At 32.9% G+C, this 25,306-nt stretch overlaps 1 protein-coding gene across 1 annotated transcript; it reads right to left on the bottom strand.

Annotated features, from left to right (window-relative positions):
• Positions 1–7,782: 7,782 nt before the first annotated feature.
• LOC134247785 (kelch-like ECH-associated protein 1B) lies at positions 7,783–9,903 on the bottom strand. Its single transcript, XM_062730175.1, has one exon. It carries the CDS (start codon positions 9,543–9,545, stop codon positions 8,022–8,024), a length of 1,524 nt encoding a protein of 507 aa, XP_062586159.1. The 5' UTR covers positions 9,546–9,903; the 3' UTR covers positions 7,783–8,021.
• Positions 9,904–25,306: the final 15,403 nt, after the last annotated feature.

Genomic DNA, 25,306 nt, shown 5'->3' with positions numbered 1-25,306 from the left:
AACTGACCTTATCAGTTCATGATAAAAAACCGTTGGCCACTCATTGATTACACAATATACACAGACAAGTGAATTGTAATTGTCATTTAGTATTTACACGGTGAAGGAATGTTCAAAGAAATCATGCATATTACAAAAATTCAATTAGAGGAGGAAATGTCCTTTTTGATGAAATGAAAAATAAATTAATTTTTTTAAATAAACAGATGTATACATGTATACAAGCAAATTCAAAGAATTTTGGTCCCCCGCTTTTGGTGTTTTTGAGAGTAAAATGTCATTTTTTTTATTATAGCATATTGTGTCAAATAAATATCTTGTCACAGGAAATGCAAACGTCAAATCCTATCTCTTCTCCATCAAAATTTATAAGGAAAATGAACATTATTGAAAAGTACGTCAAACTTCTAGGTCAAAATATAAGATAAAAAACTTATGGTGTATCTAGAAAGATCTTATCATAAGCAATACGTCGGTTTCATATGAAAGCCTTATGTCTTCTCATTCAAAAGTCTTGACAAAGATCAAAGGTTTTGAAAAGAAGACCAAACTTCAAGGTGGAGCCACGTCAAAAATCATAGTGTATTTAGAAAGGTCTTGTCATCGGAAATTCAAATTGATTAATTAATAATTAAACCCTATCTCTTTTTAATTTATGTTATGGTCCATTCAAAGTATTGTTTAATCTTTTAAAGAGTAGATCGGACTTCAAGGTCAAGGGGTCAAAATTCATAGTGTATAAAAAGTCAAGTCTTGTCACAAATAATATACATATGTAAAATGAAATCCCTATCTTTTCTCTTTCACAAGAAATGACTAAGATTAAAGTTTTTGTGACGGAATAACAGAATGACAGACAAATGAGATTTAATGTTCTTCGCTTTCGCAAAAGCGGGGGACAATAAAGAACGAGGTGCATTTGATTTGCATTTGGCAGGATCTGGTCGCAACTGAAAAGTTCATTTCATGGGATAACAATTGTTAAAATTGTGAATTAGGACAAAAGTTGCATTGTTACATATTAATGAATTATTCTACAAGTAGGGATCTACCTTAATCCCTTACATCTAAGTATATAGATATGACATAAAAGCAAATATACTTTGTATATTTCATTTATTAGAAACCAGGCAAGAATCTTTTCTTAAAAAGTTTATAAATGTATATTTAAGAATTGCATTTATAAGCTGTAGACAAATCCAATTCTATTATTTCATATAGAAATATTTTATATATTAGCACAATAATAAAAAAAAGATATCTATAAAAATAATATCGAAAATATGGTTTTCATATTTCATAGGCAACTGACATTGAAATTAATTATTACGTTTCCTGTCAGTTTGTCTCTGTATAATCACTACGCAACTATTATCGCATAATTTTCAAATGATTTATATAGTGAAAGCATACTATAAGCCAAAGTAGTTTATTCTGTGAGGCACAAGAACTGTTGGAGGGCCATTAGGCCATCTAATGTTAACAAAAACACAAACTTTATTAAGATTGACCGAAGAAATTAAAAAAACAGCCTTTTGAACACGTATACCCCCTTTTTGAAATATCAATTTTTAAACCATTCTTTGTAAAATTTGAAAAAAAGTGAAATTTAAAATGATAATGTAGGCTTAAAATCAATAAAAATAGATATCAAAATAACTTTAGTTCCATAAAGCAATTAAGAATTTTGTGTCTGTGTATGTACTAAATGACACGTAGATCCTATGGATAGAGTGTACAGTGTTAATTTCCATAAATAATGTATATTAATTACATAGATAATGTATTATATGCTTTGTATGCACAATGACACTATAATAAACAAATTAGGGATGTCAGTTTTACTCGGACAGCTTAGTCGAAAAGTCGGATGCTTTAGTCGAACGATAGTCGGTTATTCGTTTTATTTTAATTAATTTTTCATATCATTTTCACCGTCTTTTACAGACTAGTTCACAATATTTAACCTACGCTATGACCATTATAAAACGAACTTCTCAATTGTAAACATTTTTTTACTTTTTTACTTACCTAAAAAAAGTTGACAAGCAAAAAAAAAAAAAAAAAGGGAAATTGCCCAAACTCGAAAATCCTATTTCGTGGGGGGGGGGGTGTTTCCATCTTCATCCTTTCACTGCCATTTTTTCCTTTATTTCCTTGCTATGTATAAACTGTGCTAACAAGTGGGGGGGGCAACATCTTTTCAATAGACATTATCTATAGTAAAGGTAATGTTGGGGAAAAAGTGGGGGGGGGGGCAGGCCCACCCTGCCCCCCCTGGATACTACGTGCCTGCAATAAAATCTGTACATCAATATGTGTCCAATGTATTTAATTTCAAAATTAATATATTTTAGCTGAACATTTTATCTAAATGCAAATTTATAATTGCAAATTATTTTCAGTCACCCAAAAAGATTTTATTTCAATTGAGAAGTAATAATCAGAATTTCATATTGGTGGTGTTAAAAATTAAAAAGCGGATTCGTAAAAGTATGGACCTTCCTAGAGTTGATAATACTTTCAATTCTTAACTTAATCGACAGCTTTTTCGCCAACTTAATGTACAATTACAGGTAACTTAATTTATGTATTAAATATTGAAAACAATACATAAAATGTAAAATATTTTCTGAACTTCATTTTGAATGAAAACAGGCAAATATTTTTTCATTTAATAGATATTTATGCATGTTCAACAGTATATCATCTTTTGAAATGACAAATCCAATGCAAAAACGATATGTAATATCCTGATGCATAATAATCTTAAAACATCCACATACAGTAGTTTTTTTTCATCCCCTTTGCAACATTTTGAATGCTGGACGTGGTAGATCCATTCCATGAATGTTCTAAGATATGTTCAAATTTCAAATTAAATTTTAGAAAATAAAGATAAATTACCCTAACCCTAACCCTACATGAAATGATGTCACTAGATCACTGCAAGCAAAATTATTTTTGGGAGAGGGATCACAAATTTTCATCTTTTTCATACACCTGCTATTATCTGAATCCCCATATTTCCATGAATTATTTTATTTACTCTCTTCTGCTATTTATTGTTGGTTCAATTGTTGGTTCAAACTGTAATAGATTTGTGTCTCGTTTTTTTTTTTGGTATTAGCCGTTCCTCAATCTCAGCTTCATACAAACGGGTCATTACTTTTGTTCTCAAAGAATGTTTCGTATAATGTACCTTAAATCCTGATTGTTCACAAAAATTTGCGATATTTACTGCAAACAGACTCCTGTTTGTGCCTACCTACTTTAGAGTATTTGTCACCCTTTGGTCTGTATTTCGGAGAAATATGTACCATTTTCTCCATCCGATGAGGACATCTTCACTCATAAAGCTTTAAATGGGAAGTAGAGCTATCATATACCGGAAAATAAATCTACATTTACCTGGGACTGTCCCTTACACTAAACAATACAGCTATTTTTTCACCCCCACTCTTTAGACAAATCATAATAATTTTATTAAAAATACTTTCTTTTAACATTTTACCTTCACTCACCTTTACTTCTTTGAAATTATCTGTACACAATACTTTATTGCTTGTAAAACTCAAAAATAAAAAAAAAATGATAATGACGTACATGTAACATAACGTGACGTCAGAATAGGGGTATACTTGCATGTTGTAAGAGTTGAAGAAACATTTCAAATTGAGTAAATATTGTCGTTTTATAATCATTCAGCATAATAAAAACAACAATAGTTTCATGCTTTAAAAATAGTAGTAAGGTTTGACACATTCACTGTTGATCAATCACATTCACAATGAGCTCTTTGTCTTGATCGTACAAACGGAAAACCCCTTAGATAAATGAACGAAACTATCAGGTATACAGTAACAAATATATACAGCTTAAAATACTCTACTTGAATATGAAATAATAGATTTCTATATAAATATCCATACAAATAATGGATATATGTTTAATACGGACTTTTATTATCAATTACAATAACTTGTCAGGATGACATGTTTCTTCATTTTGTCATGACTTGCCATATACTAGTAGATTTATGTCTAAATATACTTATGTTTTTATGTATTTTATTAAATACAATGATCTGTCTGAAATTCCTTCATAATAATGAACTTCCAGATTATTGTGAATTCCACATGAAAAAGTATTTAATTTACAAATCACAGTATAATATTTAAGAAATGTTTAAGTCTGTGTGACTCGCACACCAATACTTCACACTAAACTTTAAAACATCCCTTATATTTACATTTTACATGTTTGGAAGCAACTTAAATATACTCAATATTTGAATTTCTCGCTGCCCTATATCGTTGTGATTTTACTAACATTGCTGCAACCTCATTGTGACATCACGTTAACGCACGTGTCTCCGTGTATATTTCTACGCGTGAATATACACCAAAAATGGTATTCAAATCAATTTCACTGTTGGCTTAGTAGAAAAACACAGCGAATGTAAATATTCTCAATAAAATCTGTATATACATCTATTTATACTATCTATACATGTATAGATGTATTGCATTTATTAACTGAAATGGCCAGGTTAATGGACCTGTGGTTCTATATATTGATATACACGTATTTTATTGTTTTTGTATGATCCAACCCAAAGATGACGAGTTTTCTCATCATAACTAAGGCCGTGTGGTCTGTCTATCCCTTGTTGTTGGGTCAGTAGCATTGATAGGAAATGCCCGTATTTGTCAATCATCTGAACCGTATCAGTATTAACATCACATACCAGAATGTTGGAGAGCGTGTCTGTACAAATTCCACTTGGCCATATTCGTGACCCTGATGAATGACGAGTGTAAGAAAAACGAAATCTTCCTTTGCTATTTGTTACCACTTCACCACAGCTATAGTCTGATACAATAACGTCACCATTTCGGTTCTCTGTAATGTAAATAGGTTCACTGTAAAGTTCCTGACCTGTGTTGTTGTATTGAATTATCTTTGTGAGTTGTCCTGTGTTGTTAAAACGCGTTACCTTGGCAGAACCTGTATCATATCTTAACATTCCTACCAGAAGGTCTCCATCGGATGGGGAGCAAAAGACACACAGCTGTTTCCATGGTTCTGTTAACTTTATAAATGTACATTCTTCCCAATTATTTATGGATAGTTTGTTAATTCTAACTGTTTCATTCCTGGATATATAAAAAAGACAGTTATTGTTCAGTGTATGCTCTCCATAATTAAAACCATCACTACCTGTATGCAGCAAATGTAATTTGTCACCGAATTTGTTTGCGAAAATGAAATTGTTTTCACAATCACTGATGCAGATCTGGTCTGCTGTCACACAGCTGATGTGATATACACAGCTAACATCTTTCACTGTGACAGTTCTTGTTAACTGAGGTGTAGACATCAATTTCAAAAGACAATCTTTTCTTACTTGTCTTTTTCCTGTCTCTGTTATTTGAAATTCTCTCAGTAGCTTTATCACATTCTCCATATCGGTTTCCTTATTCATGGATGGAAGGAAGAGTGTAAGACTGTAAGAAGAATTTATTGGCTTTAGGAATGGCTTTTCCTTTAGGAAAACTAGTAATTTTATCGTTTTGAATACTGACTGTTCATTTCTCTTTTCGTAGTTCTCAAGAGTGGCAATATGTTTCTGACTCTTTCTCTTCTTTTTTTGTAATGTATTTATCATAAATCTTCTATATTTGATTATTGAATCATGAATTAAGTTGTCGATGAGGTGTTTTAATGTTTGAGCTTTTATTGACATCTCTGATTGAAGGTTGAAGATTTCTTTTTGTTTCTTTCGTTTTTCTATCAGTTTTGATTCCTGCCAAAACAAATCGACTTTTATTGAGGCATGAAGTTTTGATGTTGTGAATGACTTCTCCGAGCTTTTGATGGTTTTTATACACTGTTCTATAGATCATCATTTCGTGCTCTCTGTTTTCTGTACAGTCGAAACAAACAAAACATTCACAAGGGAGACAGTGCAATTTACAGATTCTGTTCGGGTGTCTTACACAGGTCTCTTGTTGAGGGATGTATTTATATTTCCCACGGCAAATTACATCATGGTGCATGGTACCCTGTCTTTCTTTACACTGAAGAAACAAATCATGTTTATACGTATTACAGAAAAAGAATTCAATGTCTCCCTGACATTGAGAACACTTTTTTTTTTTTTGAAAGCTTCAGTATCATTTATTTAGCATAGTAAAACAAGATGATGAATGATGTTGGGAAAATTATAAGCTTAAAAACTACAACAGTGTATGCCTTGAGGCATTTCATCCACCAAATGAAAATGTACACATTTCAATTATATTAGAGGAAATCTCAAAGATGGATTAATTAACATGTAAATCCGCTGTAGATCACTTTGACACAATAGTGACATAATTCAACTGTTTGTATTCAGTCTGTTTAATAATAGAAAGTCAACATTGAAAACTTTTTCAGGAAAGAAATAGCCTCCATATAAAATGATTTCCTTTTACAATATACTGTACATGTTCCCAAGAGCACATATAAAACATTTCAGGACATCATCAAAATTGTACTTTATAATACCACAACATCATACACAATAGATGAAATGCAAGAACATGTTTCCCAAAAGAAAGCAATCAATTCCGCAGCATATACATATAATGAACAAAAAAAGAAACGCATATTGTTTTATTTGTCAAAGACATTTTTAAAATGCACATGAAACAACTATTTTTTATATCACTGGATACATGTGACCTATTTAAAGGACAACATGGGGTTTTAAAACCCAAGTGTTGAATTATCTCCCTTGATTAAACTTATTTATGAAAGTAGCGTTTTTCATGATTTCTTCTAAATCAGATGTCTATTTTCATTGATATTTTGGATTTAGAGAAACTTTTAACACTTCTTTTAAACCCATATTTAAGATTTTATTGCAGTGTTAATACTGCAATGCCACGCCCAAACAAAGATGACTAAAACCAGGCTAACGATGATACTAAATGGATCTATGCAACAGGAAGTTGCAACTGTATTTTAAATAAATCAATGGGCTTTGCAACCTTAAAACTAACGTCTGAAGACCACTATCTGGCCATCCTCAGGTAATCAAAACCAGGCAGGACCGTCAGACACCCCCCCCCCCTTCATCACTTCAGGCGATTCAGAACTTGCTGTAAAACTGCTGCTACAATTGCTGATGAAAAAATCAGCATAAAAATGCATAAATTGTTCGTAGGAAACTGAAATGAGATAATATTCCCCCACGATAGCCGTACATTGGAAACCCACAAGCACTGAGACTTTGCACAGTACATATTGTTATGCCCCTTGAATTTAGGGGCAATGAAAATGACCTAAACTTGACATTTCAATATGCAACATTGATTTTATCATAACACACTCTAAAATCGCTTAAATTATGTAAGGTTTAAACTGAAAACTTAGAATTTCATATCATTCTGATTATGCGTTTCTTTTTTTGTTGAGTATATATCTTATGCACTTCCATCAACAAAAGGAGACTGCATTTGAAAAATGTCCAATAAAAAAAACATTCATCACAGCAGTCATTGGAACATTCAAAATGAGAATTATGTCTGTCCAAAGTCTTTGGAAGACTATCATAGATAATTTCTGAGAATAACATAAAAATTCATGTCAAAGCACCTGCAACTGACAAAAAATGTCAGATTGAATCAAGTAAGTTACAATACACTGTATATCTTAGAGTAAATCTGAAACTACTAGCACTTGATACTATATACTTGTATATGTATGCCAATAAATAGCACTGATTATACTACCTGTGTACTTATGTAATTTACTACACAATTTCCCGATTTTTTTCCCTGCTAATTTTATATCACAGCCTTGAAGGAATAAGAAAAGATTTTACCAATGCCTAAATGATATATCACAACATTTGTGCAGGAAGTGTTTATAAAAATATCACAATAGATCCTCGCAATAAATAACACAAGACTAGGAAGCTATCAGCACCTCTTCTGTTTATCATGGGGAGGGGGAAGGGGAGGGTGTTCCCCTCACACTATGGCTGCCCCACACCCTGCTCTCCCCACCAGCATATTACTGATAAATGACCACCTGTCTCTATCAATGTCATACACCTCAGCACTTCGAAGTCTGTATGAGCCATCAAATCCTCCAATCAGATAAATTCTCCCATCATACACTGCGATTCCTGGCCAGGCTCTTGGCTGGTTCATAGACCATAGTGTGGTCCACTGGTTAGTGATAGTGTTATACCTTTCTGCCACATCAAAGTACTGATCAGCTGTTTTGTATCGCCCTCCTATCATGTAGATGTTGTGGTCAATGGCAACCACAGACAGACCAGATCTAGCTTTCTCCATCTCTGTTACGAATGTCCAATCATCAGTATTGGGGTCATAACATTCCACGCTGGCTCGATCCATGTGTAGAGTCTTGTCATATCCTCCAGCTACATAGATTCTGCCGTCACATACACACACCCCTGCCCCGGCCCGTTTCCTCTTCATGTTCGGACCAAATGACCAGGTTTCGGAATTAATGTCGTATTTTTCCATTATGCTATAACTAGTGGCACGATCCTCTCCACCAATTGCATACAAGTACTTCCCAACTGCTGCCACCGCCACAAATGACCTGGCTACTTTCATGTCGGGTTTAGGGACCCACTGTCTAAGTACTGGATCATAGCACTCCACGCAGCGTAAGTATAGCGTGTCCTCCTGAGTGTCAGCTAAGGCACATTCCCCTCCCACAGCATACAGCATGCCTTCTATACTGCATGCTCCTACTGCTGTGCGGGCTATGTTCATATCACTAACATGTGTCCACTGATCTAGAAGGAAATCGTATCTCTCGGTACTGGGTAACTGACAGTCCGCGCTATTCCGGCCTCCGAGGACATAGATACTGATAGGCATGGCACGCGGTCGGATCAGCTGTAGGGAGGTGTCATCGTGCAGGGTCGTGATAGCTTTGCTAATCAACAACTGGCACTTGGGGCAATTTTTCAAACATTCTAATTGCACAACTACATTTTCTAAATGAGAGATACCTAACAGAGGTAACTTGACGTGTTGGAGTAGACGACAAGTTTCAGAATGTCTGTTATCGGGATCCCATTGAATCCAGTTGTTAACTGCATCCATAACTTGGTTTTCATTGTTCACACGAATGTTGTCACTTTTGAGCAGAGTAATAAGACGGTCACATGATAACTGCATGAATTCTTCACAGTGAATGACCTCTAAGAAGTTCTGATTAATGAAATGTCTTGAAGCAGATTCTAGTTCTCCACACATATACATATCAGCAAGTCCATGGATTCCGAGGCAGTTGGAGGCAGTAAGCTGAGACTGTAGAAATGTGGCACACATCTTCCTCAGTTGGTGTAACCCGAGTAAACTGGCTCCTTGTAGAATCCCTTGAACATTGTCGACGTTTATCTCGATCACGCTGGTGTACATGAATTCAATTAACTCCCCCATTGCCCAGGACTCCAGGCCCTGTATTTCTACTTGTGTTTTTTCTGATTCCAACATTCCATTTGTAAACATAGCACAGAGGTAGGGACTGCACCCACACAACACTACTTTATGACCAGTGAAATCCTTCCCATCAACTCTGAGTATGATGTCTCACAATAAGTTACGAAGTCGTAACTCATGCATGACCTTGAAAGCATTTTGAGTTTGAGTAGATACAGAAAATGTTCTTGATTCAATCATTTTCCAAATGGTTGAATTTTAGTATAAATTCACTTTAATGGTTCCATCAAGAGTCTTTAAATTCATGATTTCCAGTAAAATAGATAATAAGCACGTGATGCTGACTTCTATTTCGCTACTTGAACCGCATGCAAATAGGAGAAAATGATGAAAATCATCTTTCTACTTCATCAACTCAAACCGGAAGCAAAATAACATAATATCCGAGAATATTGAGAACACTTTCATACCTTACAATGGCTGCTGACACTTAGCATGGCATCAACGTAGAGTATGTATGTAGTTAGGGACACAATCTGTTGAAATTGATTTGAAAAAAAACACATTATGCACAATGTTAAAAATAAAGAATGAAACATAAAGGTGGATCTTTTCAAATTATTCAAAGTAGTACAGATTATGAACAAATCCAACTTGGACCTCTAAAAACAGAGATACATCTGGTGCCGTAGAGTAGTGAACAACCCCTGTCGACAAAAAGCAAGTGTGGTCCTTGTCATCCGCCAAATTGAAATTCGTGTGTGAAAATAAAGTCCGAACAAATTGCCTGAAAAACAATAGGCAACATTCAACTAAATGATAGATTGCATATGATTATCATTTAATTATACTGAAACGCAAAAGAAATGCAACAAGCAGTAATCTACAAGTGTTTGAATTTTTTTCTAATAATTTTTAAAAAAAGAATACAGCAAGGCTAAAGTCACTTTTAGAACATCAGATATTGGATAACAATGTGAAATGTTTATCTTTTAACCATACGTAGTTACATATGACTTAAAACACCCCCTCCCAGCCATTCAATTTCAGCGTGCAAGACTGTCCTAAACAACATTAGCAACTTTATTTCTATGATATAATAGGTTTATAAATATCGAGATCTGAGCGAAGGAATTATTCTTCGCCATTTTTAAATGTCTGTTTTTTCAGATGATTAGGTCGAATTTTCTTTAACTTAGCGCATTGTACTAACCCTTGGACTTCCGGTCCAAGGACTATCATCTATCAATATAATACATAAGACACCTTTGGGGCGTAATGAAGTGTATTTTTGCATCATCAACTCTCCATCTCCTTTACGAGGGTCATTCAAAAAGTTCGTAGACTTTTGTCCTATTTTTTTTATTTAACGTCATATTATATCCAAATTTGGTACAAATATTTCAACAACAGATTCAGATAATTTGAGTAAGAAAATTAGAATGTATCCTCATATTTATTAAAATTACCAAGGATTTAGAACAGCAAAAATGGGGTCACGGAGCACCGTCAAAATTGAGTAATTTTCTTATTTTAACTTTACTTTATAGTATTTACAGCTATACATCTAATAGATGAAGCTGAAACGAAATAAAATTTACATGTTTAAAGAATGTACTGCTGTATTAATTAGAATGAAATCAGGTTATGTAATATCTCGTTCCGCTTAAAAGATATCAACTTCTTAATACATATGGATTTGATTAAAAAAGGGAAAAAACCATGACGTTGGAGGACGTCATGGAGCAGCAAGTAGGAATAAAATTAGACTTTACATTTGGGAAACTTTTTCTACAAGCTTAAAAAATCCTTATATATCAGGATCTTAATGAAAAAAAATCTGTGTATTTGTATTAAGTTGAAAATACAATTTTTGAGTGGTGGCGAGTGTGAATCGGACGATGGATTGTCTGCAAAGAAACAGGTTAAAGTTTAAAAATATTGTCAAAAGAGTTAGGAACGTCATTGAACGTGATGTGTGCTTCAATGTTGCAGAATTAATAAAGTTGCATGGTAAATCAAAGAATTTGAGAACAATAACATTCTAATTCAAGCTATATTTGTACAATTGTTAGCAAACCAGGTGTTAAGTATTGTGGAAATGTGTTTTGAATGGAGAAGACGCAACAAACCGTGTATGAAATAACAAAAATGTGTATACATTTGACAAACTTTCTCAGCGTTGTTTTTGACGTTACAATATTGGTTAACCATGCTCCGTGGTAACAAAACATGTTGCTTTTAATTTTGGCTAAACTGTGTTCTGTTTAATCAAATGGAATGAAACTTCACACTTCGACAAAATAAATGTTTATGTTTACGGAAATGTGTTGATCTATAATCTTGTAATAATCATATGACAATGAGAAGCATTGTCTACGTATTTTTTGAATGACCCTCGTACTGTTAGATTTTTCAGCTACAGCAATGGAAATGCATACTTAAGCTATTTTCAAGATTTTCAAGCATCGTTACGGGAAACGAAAGATTTTATTTTTTGAAATATCGCTGCATTACTTAAGATGAACAGTACAAACCTTAAAACTCCATAATATTGCCAAATATTTGTTATACATTCAATTTTTGATTTCTGTTAACCAGACTCAAACTTGACTTCCGGTTATGGTATGAAAATTGTGCAATCGTTAAATTACTAATATTTACCAAATTGAAGATATCCATAATTTAAAGATACCATTTTTTTTACTTTACATAATTATTTCACCCTAAAGTGGGGCGTTTCTTTTGCGTGTCAGTATATATATATAATTTGCAAAATACCAACCGTTCGACGGTGGAGGCCTACTAATCCATGGCAGTTACATATATCTAATTATGAAGTCAAATTGTGCTTCAGATTTATTTAATTAGATGTTTGATTATCTGACCGTACCATTCAAATACATTTAAAAATGCTTAAGGCAACCCAAAGTATTTTTTCACATTGTCAACTTTAAATTCCCTTCTTTTCCAAACAATGGATTTTTCAAATACTCCAAATTTATCTAGGTCCGTAGTGTAAAGTTTAAGGTTGTTGATAATTAAAATAGATGGTAAAATCAAATATGATAAGTGTACATGTATATATCTCATATGGAGTTACATAACATTTACGTTGCGGTTGTCATTAAATTTTGTTGCAATAGGCAAAGGTAGGTTTCATGTTACTTTTTTGGTAACTGTAATATTTCTTTCTTATAATTATTAGAAAAACAAAACACATTTGAATGTTTAACTAGACATTGAGGACAAACTAAGAAATATACTAAACATGATGAAATGTGCCCTTCTATCCTCAACATGTGTGATAATTTAATCAAAACCTGTAAATGATTAGTATAGTGTGCAAACATTTTAATTTTGTTCCGTGATTTTAAAAATATCAGAAGTAGGTTATACAATGAACATGTAAGTAGTAATAAACCTGCATTGTATGTACGGAATCGAAAATTTAAGAACTTATATAACAATCTGCAGCTACATGTTCTGAATATTAGAAATTTATCATGTAATTACACTTTTATTTCCTAATTTAAACTGTTGAAATCATAACCGACACCATAGTTAAACATTAATTGTCTTATAATCGGCACTTAATAGGGCCTTTGAGCAGGGAGAGATCTTTTTTGTGACAGCACCTAAAGCGACACAGGACTTTGTTGTATACGGTCTCATCGGAAGAACAGGTCCCCACGTCCCACAGTGGGATTCGAAACCTCGGCGTAAGGAGCTGATCCTTACCTCGCAACTATAGAGCAGTCTCTCTAATCACTGCGTTATGTGGGCAACCTTTGGGGATATAAAATGAAAACAATGAAGAAAACGGTCAGTTAAAAAAAAGGTCGTTTTGAAATATTATTCTTATGAACTTCAGTGCAAGTATGAGAAACAATATTTATGAAAGCTTACTGATATAAAAAAGATTACCTTTTTTTTCAAATCATGACTAGAGTTTTCCCTTGCAAAGTGATTGTGTATTTTGGGGGGTAGTGGGGATGGGACGTGAATGAAACGGTCTGTTTAACTGTCCATAAGTCTGTCTGTCCCTGAAAGTTTTTCCCAGAAGGCCAGACTATGACATAAAGAAACCAGAAGCTTGTACTCGATACAAAGATTTTAAATGATCCTCGGATTTATCATTGTATTTATTCAAGGCAATTTTACAGGAAAATCAAGATCACTGGAGAAAGAATTAATGTTTTGTTGCATTCATTTATATGTAATCGAGAATATCTGTAAGCTCATACCTGACACAGAGATTGCTTGTGATAAAAAGATTTTTTTTTTACGATTTTGACTCAGAAAATAGTATTTTTTTCATTCTGACTATATTTGCTTAAGTTCATACTTGATCAAATTGCTTATAGTCCGCCGGTTTTCAGATGACTTAAATAAGGTCATTTTAACAAATTCAGGGCCAATGACAGAAAAGTTGTAAAACATCTGTCAGAGTTATGAGTTTCTAAAAGTTGTTTCAGATTGAGGGTTTGTCTTGACAAAGAGCCAAGGTTATTCTGTTAAAATCAAGGTCACTGACAAAAGAAATCTGTTCTCTTCCAGGTTATGAACTAGTAAGTGAAAATCATTGGAGGCTCTTACTTGAAACATAGACTACTTATGATTGAAGATTGTGTCTTTCTGGCAAACCAAGGTTACTAAGAGAGAAAAAATGTTTAAGCATAACTTTGTAATTAAGATTCACTGGAGGCTCATGATGAGAAGAAAAGGTTGTTTACATAAGAAAGTGCAGTAACCTTGACCCAAGGTCGGTACTTCCTGTCCACAGCTCCAACGGAAGACCTACTCGTTGCTTTGCAACGAGCTCGGCTCTAGTTGAGATGACTTCTTTGACAATAATTTGTAACTTACAAATTTCACATCATAAGTACACAGATGAAGAATCAATAAGATATTTGTATAGATTTTTTGGATCATTTACTCCTGGGTAAAAGTTAGTTACTAACTGAGATTACTGATTTGAGTCCTGTAATGCAATAACTTAAACATTGTGTGATAACTTATAGACTTTATAAAAATTAGGTGCAAATTCTTAGGAAAGGATTGAAATGTTAATCAAATGTACAATGTTCAAGGGTGTTTATATGACTATTACTATGTAATACCTTAGAATTCTGTAAAATTTTTATTATCACTGCGTAGATAAAGACTGGATGGAATAATTTATGTTTTGAAAAAAGGTTTAGGGAAAAAAGTCAAGAATGTGGATATGACTTTTATTCAAATGGTGCATTACAGCAACTCTGGTGATTTACATACCTTCAGTCATAAATACATGTTGATAGGTTGACTCCTTTAGATTTTGAAATTTTTAATTCAAAAGTATTGAATTTAAGTTTGAAAGATAAAATGGCAGCATATCATTTGCTTGTGAATTAAAAAATAAATCCAAACATAAAAATCTTTGGATGATAATTGTAGCATTTTATCAATTCCTGGACTTCGGTCTTGATATCATCCTTTAATGTTCTTAAAATTTTAATGACTGTCTTTTAGTTTTAGTTGAATTAGTTTCTTTTCTACATGTGAAAATTACATCATCCAAAGAAGTTCTTCATCTGCATGTTATATGAAGAAGACAATTTTCATTACAGTGAAAGAGATTGTTTTGTTAAACATATTGCATTGATGCACAAATATACTTTTAGATTTTTAATAGCTAGGGTTCATATTTCTTAATATGGAATGCTAATTACTGTTGATTTCAATTTTTTGTGAACAAAGACATACTAGTAGAAAAAAAAAGTACATGATGTGTTAGAAAAGCATGTGTAAACCTGATGACTTTATATTTGCTGATTAATTCAATTATGAGTTTCATCTTTGTTTCAATGTAAACATTTCTAAGTAAGGCACACATTAGAAACTCTTAAAATTCTGACTATCAGGGTTTACCACAACTTTTCCAAATGATTTTTGGACGCATTTTATGTATCGAAAAAAAAGACAAAACAGAATGTTTCTTAACAGATGTTCCAATGGAAAACAACCACAAAAAAATGATTTGATATGTTCTTTATGAGATTCATATAAAATGTATTTTGAAATTGTACCCTTTGCATAAATACATTTTTTTGAGGAGAATTTCTCATAACTTTGAAAAAGTAGTCTTATTGTATAATAAGGTTAACTTAAAATTTTGTAGACTTAAAAGTTGTAAATGATGTGCTATACATCTTACATATGTAACCATTTCATTTCAGGGCATTCAGCATATATATTGTGGTTTTGTCTTAAATTTGTTTGTTCATGTAATCAATAATTTTGAGAATACTCAACTCAAATTAGGTAATGCATGAGAGAATAGGCAAGAAAATCAGGTTTAAGAAATGATTGTTGTGGCCTTCAACTCGACATTTAGATATATCGACGACGTATTGTCAATTAATAATGATAATTTCCATTCCTACGTCGACACGATATATCCTGGTGAGCTTGAGATAAAAGATACCACAGAGTCCAACACATCTGCTTCATACTTGGATATTTTACTTGAAAAAGACACAAATGGTAATCTAACAACCAAGCTATATGATAAACGTGATGACTTTAACTTTTCTATCGTCAACTTCCCTTACTTATGCAGCAATATACCTTCATCACCTGCATACGGAGTATTTATATCTCAGTTGATTCGATACGCAAGAGCATGCTCTACGTATGAACAATTTCTTAAACGAGGTAAATTATTGACAAGCAAGTTGATGAAACAAGAATATCAACAGTCTCGTTTAAAGTCATCATTTCGTAAATTCTATGGTCGATACAATGACCTTGTCAGCAAATACAATTTATCATTGAATGAAATGCTGACTGACGTTTTTCATACCAATTGTAAGTCCATTATTTATACACTGAATTGACTACGGATTTTTTCCGATATTTCCTGATTATGACAATGAGCACACGGCGGGTGTGACCGGTCAGCAGGGGATGCTCACTCCTCCATGGCACCTGATCCACCTCTGATGTTTCGGAGGTCCGTGTTTGCTCTGCTCTTGTTTTGTATATTTGTTTAATGGACGTTGATATTGAATACTGTTCGTTATTTCCATATCCTTATTTTACTATTTATAAGGGGTTAATCTATATATTGAATCTATAAGTACATTTAATCTATACACTTCAGGTATTTGTTTATGAAATAAACTTGCATTTGAGCATTTTAAGACAATTGTAAACATTACTTTAACCAGTTTAAAAAAAATGATTAGATTCACTGTTACCATGTAATTCCTTGTAAAATAAATGAGAAAAAAAAAACAATTTTATTTGAGTCCCTTTTTTTTAAAAATGTAAATAAGAAGCATTGGAAGTTGGGAATATTTCACAAAGTTGATTGAGCATAATTCTCACTAGGACCGTAGGAGTATAATGATTTAAGCATTAAAGAAACCATTTCATATTTCAATATACAAACCATGTTCAGTCATGCAGTATATAGTTTACACTTGCCAAAAAAATAAATGGTATCTCTATTCAGGGTTAATCCGAAGGTCAAAAATGAATAAAAAAAAATTCTTTTCATGTATCAAACATGCAGGTTTTATTGCAATAAATTCACTGTATTCATTTTCTGTCATCTTTCTATGTATGAAAAGCTCTGATTTAGGCAATCAAAATACAAAAAGCCAATGAGGTTTGTCAAATGATGAAGGTATACACCATAAATTAACATGGACAGAGTATTCTGAGTTTCCCTCAAATATGGCCGCCAAGTGACGTGAAATAAAAACAAAACGTGGATTTATCTATTAGGATTGAGACTTGTACATATTATGAATGATGGGTACTATGACATTAAGAATGACATGAAAGAAATAAGTTTGATTCAATTATATTAACAGTCCGTAATCCATACAGTCAAAGTGGAGGGCATATATTTTTCTTTATAGGCATAAAGTAACAAACACTTACCCAATCCATCAAAATTTTACTTTTTGAAGAAAAGAAACCCTACTTACTTTGTTGAGTTGACATTCAAATTTTTTGTTTGACAGGTAGACTAATGGTTTCTGACTAGTATAATGAGAACTTTTTATTTAAGAGTCATCAGATTGTTCTGATATTTTGGTTAAGATATCTGCATGACATCAATTAATTTGTTCATACAAAGGCAATAAAAGCTTTTCCAGGCTTCCTCTTTACTCAGATTAGATTGTGTCTTGCTAATATATTCAAAATATAAGATACTCATCAAAGTCAAACAAAGGTAAATAAATGACCTTATTAAGTTTTTTCTCTAATTGGACAATTGTTTAATTAATATCCATCAAACTTCATGGATAGGTTCATTGAACAAACTTCATATATTTTGATTTTCAGGTCAAAGATCAGTACAATTTTTATGTTGTCCATGAACATCTTAACACCTCTATTGACTTTTCAGGTTAAAGGTCAATGTATTCCTGCTACAGTAAAACTTCATTATAAGGATTTTATAGTGATATTCTTTATTTGTAAGGAATTAGGTAATTATAAAATCTCCTACTCTTTCTATAATATGTCACTGAATGTGCTCCTTTATTTTAGAGAGTTTTACAAGCAAATCATATACTGACTTTCAATCCTTCAAAATACAATTTATATTGAATCTTGAGATTCAGACTTTTAGGCTTTCAGACTCTCAGGCTTTCAATCTTTAAAAACTTTCAAGCTTGAGGACTGAGTATTTTGATATTTATTTTGTAATTAATTCATTGAATTGGGGAACATTTTTATAAAGAAAAAGGGTTCTTCAAATGTTCCCAAATTTAATGTGGATATATAGTTTTAAAAATCATTACTTCTGGGAAAGAGCTAAATCCACGAATGTGCTAAATCGGCCTAATGATTTTAGGAAAAATAAAGTGAGGGAAAGAATAAAATAATTTACGGAAATATTATCCTTCGGTATCAAACTTGAATAGTTCACGCCAAAATTTTCATTTGATGACGTCATATTTGTGCAGAAATCGTCTGAACACGTGAACTTTGCCACTTTTTGTCAAAATTTAGCATTTTTTCGTCTTTGATTCAAATTTTTTCTGTGGCCACATCCTATGAACAAAATAAAATTCAAACCATTAAAAAGAAAATAAAAAAAATGAACAAATAGAGTGTTATTTTATTTTGTTCGAGTGGTGTGGCCACATCGAAATATTATACATTTATTGACTGAGTTCGAGGGCAACATGCGTTTTGTCGGACCCAAGAACCAAACTGTCTGCCTGAGGCTATTAGGCCGAAGGCAGACAGTTTGGTTCGAGAGTCGACAAAACGCATTTTGTCCGAGAACTCTGTCAATAAATGTTTTGTTATTCCTTTCGTTTTATTTTGTATTTTTTGACATACATGTATTTTGTTCTATATTACGTAATGTAACATTAGATCTGTCACTGTTTAAATCAAAGCATGAAAATGAGATTAAGCTCCGCCCATTCTGTGACGTAAGCGGTCCAACATCTCTCCGAGCGGTCCAACATCTCACTCAGCGGTCCAACATCGATTTTTTTATGCCCGCTCAGCAAAACATTAAAAATGTTAGACTTTTTTTCTGTATAGATTTGTAAAGGAACAAATTTTTAAAGGTATAACAAAATACATTTATTGACTGAGTTCGAGGGCAACATGCGTTTTGTCGGACCCAAGAACCAAACTGTCTGCCTGAGGCTGTTAGGCCGAAGGCAGACAGTTTGGTTCGAGGGTCCGACAAAACGCATTTTGCCCGAGAACTCTGTCAATAAATGTTTTGTTATACCTTTCATTTTATTTAATTTTTTTTAAATACATGTATTTTGTGCTGTTTTCCGTGTTGTAACATCAAATCTGTCACTGTTTAACACCATCCAATGAAAAACAGATTAAGCTCCGCCCATTCTGTGACGTAAGCGGTCAAACATAAGATATGATTTGCTTGTAAAACTGAGCACATTCAGTGACATATTATAGAAAGAGTAGGAGATTTTATAATTACCTAATTCCTAACAAATAAAGAATATCACTATGAGATCCTTATAATGAAGTTTTACTGTAGCAGGAATACATTGACCTTTAACCTGAAAAGTCAATAGAGGTGTTAAGATGTTCATGGACAACATTAAAATTGTACTGATCTTTGACCTGAAAATCAAAATATATGAAGTTTGTTCAATGAACCTATCCATGAAGTTTGATGAATATTAATTAAACAATTGTCCAATTAGAAAAAACTTAATAAGGTCATTTATTTACCTTTGTTTGACTTTGATGAGTATCTTATATTTTGAATATATTAGCAAGACACAATCTAATCTGAGTAAAGAGGAAACCTGGAAAAGCTTTTATTGCCTTTGTATGAACAAATTAATTGATGTCATGTAGATATCTTAACCAAAATATCAGAACAATCTGATGACTCTTAAATAAAAAGTTCTCATTATACTAGTCAGAAACCATTAGTCTACCTGTCAAACAAAAAAATTGAATGTCAACTCAACAAAGTAAGTAGGGTTTCTTTTCTTCAAAAAGTAAAGTTTTGATGAATTGGGTAAGTGTTTGTTACTTTATGCCTATAAAGAAAAATATATGCCCTCCATTTTGACTGTATGGATTAAGAACTGTTTATATAATTGAATCAAACTTATTTCTTTCATGTCATTCTTAATGTCATAGTACCCATCATTCATATTATGTACAAGTCTCAATCCTAATATATAAATCCACGTTTTGTTTTTATTTCACGTCACGTGGCGGCCATATTTTAGGGAAATTCAGAATTCTCTGTCCATGTTAATTTATGGTGTATATATCATAACACAAAATGCAGTAAAATAAGACTGTAACGCGTTTTTGTGTATTTGCACTCTTTGGCTGAGACAGATAATGCGAGCTCTGAAGAACTATAAATATAGTGGGGGGAATTTATCATAACACAAAATGCAGTTAAATAAGACTGTAACACGTTTTTGTGTATTTGCACTCTTTGGCTGAGACAGATAATGCGAGCTCTGAAGAACTATAAATATACACGGATTCTGGCCAGTAGGGTGACCTTTTAACCTGATCGAAGGATTCCCAGAATATACCATTCATTAGAATGCAGTTGTTTACTTGTTTACTCGGAAGATGTATTTGGTCAGAAGAAAGAAGCAACCAAGGAGATAGGGGGTGATCAGAGTTCAGATGTCTGAATAAATTATCGACAGAAAATAATATTTCTAGATTATGCAAAAGATTGGAAACTATTTTAAAAGTGCATTAGAAAATTAAGAAGCATTAAAGGTCAGAATAAAAGTAATTACAAATTCAAATTCAGGTTAAATATAATTATTGCAATTTCAAAAGAAATACTAAATTATGCACGGCATGCACAGGGGTATAAATGTAAGTCAGTGAGAGAATTCGGCAGTGGAACGCTGAATTTCGTCTCTTTCTGGTTGCATTTATACAGGTTGGGTAACATCGCCACTCCCCATAGCCTGTAATGCGTTTGACATGCAGAAAGAGGAGATGAAATAAATCAAAGGGAGATAAAAAAAAATGGAACCTTGAAAACATAGTAAACCTTGTGTGGTCATGATCAGGGTATTGCAGGAAGGTTTTTGTCTGTCCTTTAAACCTCTCACATGCGGAAAAGCGAAGCACGATCCCGGTAGCTAAGTAGATGATCCAGTAACCAGACAACATCATATAAAACCCTAAATAAGTGTTCATATCTACCAAAAAGGAAATTTTATTTTATGAAATATACCTTCATCATTTGACATACCTCATTGGCTTTTTGTATTTTGATTGCCTAAATCAGAGCTTTTCATACATAGAAAGAGGACAAAAAATGAATACAGTAAATTTATTGCAATAATACCTGCATGTTTGATACATGAAGAGAATTTTTTTTATTCCTTTTTGACCTTTGGATTGACCCTGAATAGATATACCATTTTTTTTTTGGCAAGTGTAAACTATATACTGCATGACTAAACATGGTTTATATATTGGAATATGAAATGGTTTCTTTAATGCTTAAATCATTATACTCCTACGGTCCTAGTGAGAATTATGCTCAATCAACTTTGTGAAATATTCCCAACTTCCAATGCTTCTTATTTACATTTAAAAAAAAACCGACTCAAATAAAATTGTTTTTTTTTCTCATTTATTTTACAAGGAATTACATGGTAACAGTGAATCTAATATTTTTTTTAAAAAAACTGGTTAAAATAATGTTTACAATTGTCTTAAAATGCTCAAATGCAAGTTTATTTCATAAACAAATACCTTAAAGCCGCTTAACCCGAAACAAGCGCATATTATCTTACACAATAAAAGTACGTCATTGCGTAGATAATATATAAAAATAAATTATAAGATTGATTTGATAGTTTATTACAACAATCCTTACATGGAAAACGCAGATCAAAAACCTTATTGACAAACAGTAGTTCCTGACGGAAGTTAAGATCTGTTATGAAGTCAATTTTGAAAATAATAGGTTTATCGGATATATCTAATAATGATGGTAATTCCAACCCGAGTGTTTTTTTCTCTATTATTAGAAGCCTTAGTCATAATACACCTTTTCAAAATTAAGAAATTAATGGAATATAATCCATAGTAATTTTCATATTAATATGCATATTTAAAGAATAAAGGAAAATCAGATGTTTGAAATGATTTTTTAAAGGAGCTAGAATATTGTCCGTGTACAGGTAATAAATGTTCTTTGTTGTGGAAAAAATGATAGGGTGTGTTCTTCTTGAGATAAACATGTAAGCGATATATTTAATTTTTCGAAGGTTATTTTACGCTATATCAACAATGATCAACAAAGGATTATTTTTTGTCTGACCTAACAAAAATTATTTTTTTAACTTTTGAATTTTGATATCTTTGAAAAGAAAAGGACTTAGGGGTTATAATTTGACAAAAGTTGAAACAATTTATGGACAAATATTTTTCAAGAAGAAAATCGAATATGTATTTTTAGCGATTAGAATCGGACCAAGCGGCTTTAAGTGTATAGATTAAATGTACTTATAGATTCAATATATAGATTAACCCCTTATAAATAGTAAAAATCATTTCTTAAACCTGATTTTCTTGCCTATTCTCTCATGCATTACCTAGTTTGAGTTGAGTATTCTCGAATTATTGATTACATGAACAAACAAATTTAAGACAAAACCACAATATATGCTGAATGTCCTTAAATGAAATGGTTACATATGTAAGATGTATAACACATCATTTACAACTTTTAATCCTACAAAATTTTAAGTTAACCATATTATACAATAAGACTACTTTTTCAAAGTTATGAGAAATTCTCCACAAAAAATGTATTTATGCAAAAGATAAATGTTAGGGTACAATTTCAAAATCCATAGTCACCTATCCAATCACCACCCAAACCCAAGGCGATTTCAAAGTAATATCAAGAAAGACTCAATCAAGCTAAACATGCTAGAAAATTTAAAGCCCATGAAGATGTCTATACGGTCAATTTTAAAGAGTTTCAAAAGGAGGAAAACAGAGGATTTGTTCGTGCGATTATTTGGAGACATGCTATATGTGGTTAAATCTGAAATGTAGTGTAATCCTAAAGATTACCTTCGCCTGAACATACGCCACGATTCTCTGAAATCTGATATTTGGTTCGAGTTTTCTCAATGTAAACATTTGAACGAGGACGTCATTTTAAACAAAATAGAAACCGTTCAACAATCTAAGCAAGATTTTAAACTGGGCGAAGGCTCAATGGAATTCAATGGAATTCAATGGAATTCGGTCTGTTTCATATTGCTTAGCTAGAGCGATCGTTGTCATTCGATTACACAGTCAGAAACCGGAACATCCAGGGGCCCGTTTTACAAAAGAACGTACGACTAGGACCAAAAAGTTCAGATTGTTGTAATATTCTGTAAAATTAAAATTTCTCTTTGAAATTGTTTGTATAAACATTTAATGCATGTACCATATTGCTTTTAAAAAGTTTATAATAATTCTCGTTATAATGTTTATTAAAAGTTATTCGAAGAATTAAATTTGGTCTTAAGTCCTTTTATAAAACAGGCCCCAGACCCTGAGTGGGAAAAACGATGACTGGCTATGCAGAAAGGAGATAGGCAATCCTTAAACCAGAAAAGAGAAGCCTTAGCCCTCATGGAACAGGCAGGGTGTGATATCCATCAACCTTGTTGACCCGAAGAATGGGGGAAATAACAACAGGTATCGCTATCGACTGAAAATATTTCAGTTCAAGTCAACGTCCTCCTAAACCCTGTTTAGAGCCCATTCACAAAGGCTAGTGAAAAGGAACATTTTTGAATGTTTAGTTAGATGAGCAGCTTTACGATGCCATCCTATCGATGCCAGGATTTACGAGGAACCCCTATTACTGTGATCATTGCAATATGGGCTACAGGAATGTCAAAGACCGTCGGTCCCAGTGCCCTAATCGCTGTAATTTTTGTTTAAATGACACACCATGCCCCGAAGACGGGACCTGCATTCAATACCATCAATGCCAAGGATTTTTTAAGAACAGGAACTGCTACGAAAACCCTATAGGGAGAATACTAGCACCAGTGTCTGCAGTTTAATGGGACGATGCAAGCAGTGTCATGTATGGATGCCTAAGAAATTAATTGTTCATCATCATTGCAAAAAACAGTGTAAGATCTGTAAGAAGATCGACGATTCCGATCATCAGTGCTACGTTCAATTGAAGCCTGAGAAGAAGAACAAGGGGAAAGAGACCTTACAGTTTTACATTTATTTTGATTTCTAATGTACTCAGGAAAACGGCATTCACGTCCCTAATCTGTGTGTGGCACACCGCGTTTGTCAACATTGCGGTCACTTACACATACACCAGCCCTGTCCTCACTGTCAGCACGTATTTAAAGGGCCAGAGACATTAAAACAGTTCATGGACTGGTTATTACAACCTATCACAGGAACTAAGAATTCTGCTTTAGTACACGACGAGGCCATCATCATCGCCCATAACTTCAAAGGATACGACGGACAGTTTATTTTGAATTCGTATAATTTTTTGCCTTTTGCTTTGGCCAAGATGCCCTCTGCTTTTGGATTCACCGAACTCAAGAAAAGATTTTTCCCAACTTTTTCAATACGGAACAAAACCAGAATTACGTGGGCCTTTATCCACCAGCAGCTTATTACAACTCGGCTATGTTAAGGACCGATTTGGAAAATGTGACCCTAGCACCGTTATAATACATATTACTTTAAAAAGATTGTAACAAAGCTGCTGAATACCTGTAGAAAATATAATATAGTTATGCATAATGGACAGGACTAGGATGTACACAGTACCAGTTATATCGCATGTATCAGCTGTTTGTCACATGATTTGTATAAAAATAGAATTAATAAACTAAATGAAGCAAATGAGGATTGTGCAAGGGCGTACGCTTGTTTATCAAGAAAAAAATGATACACCTTTAGAGATAATAATTTCCTATACCTAAAAAATGCTAGGAGCTTGTCTGTGGTGTTGGGAAAGTACTGAAAACTTTGCCGAAAAGCAAAAAAATAATAGTTTTTTTGCAAAAAATTGTTTTCTAGACTCCTCCAGAAATTGAACTTCCTTAGGATCATCGAATATGAATTGAACAACAAGACTGCTTATATTTAAGAAAATAGCATATTAAACTGTTTTATGCTCTTGCAATTCTTTTCTCTTCTTAGGCTTTAGAAGTTTTGTCATTTTATTGTAAATTTGTTCTGGGGGCTTAAAGCAAAATTAATTCAAGTTTCATTATCTGTTAGAATTTCATACAAACGTGGATAAGTACAATTTTGGATTTTTTAAAATGATTGTTTGG

Source organism: Saccostrea cucullata, unplaced genomic scaffold (genome assembly GCF_032062105.1).
Source record: "Saccostrea cucullata isolate Sc308-1 unplaced genomic scaffold, CSIRO_AGI_Scuc_v1 ctg1889, whole genome shotgun sequence".
NCBI lineage: Eukaryota > Metazoa > Mollusca > Bivalvia > Ostreida > Ostreidae > Saccostrea > Saccostrea cuccullata.
This window is presented reverse-complemented; position numbering and strand designations above follow the sequence as displayed.

Excerpts from the sequence above, each read along its gene's own strand:
- LOC134247785 (XM_062730175.1), bottom strand. The coding sequence starts at position 9,545 with ATGTTTACAAATGGAATGTTGGAATCAGAAAAAACACAAGTAGAAATA.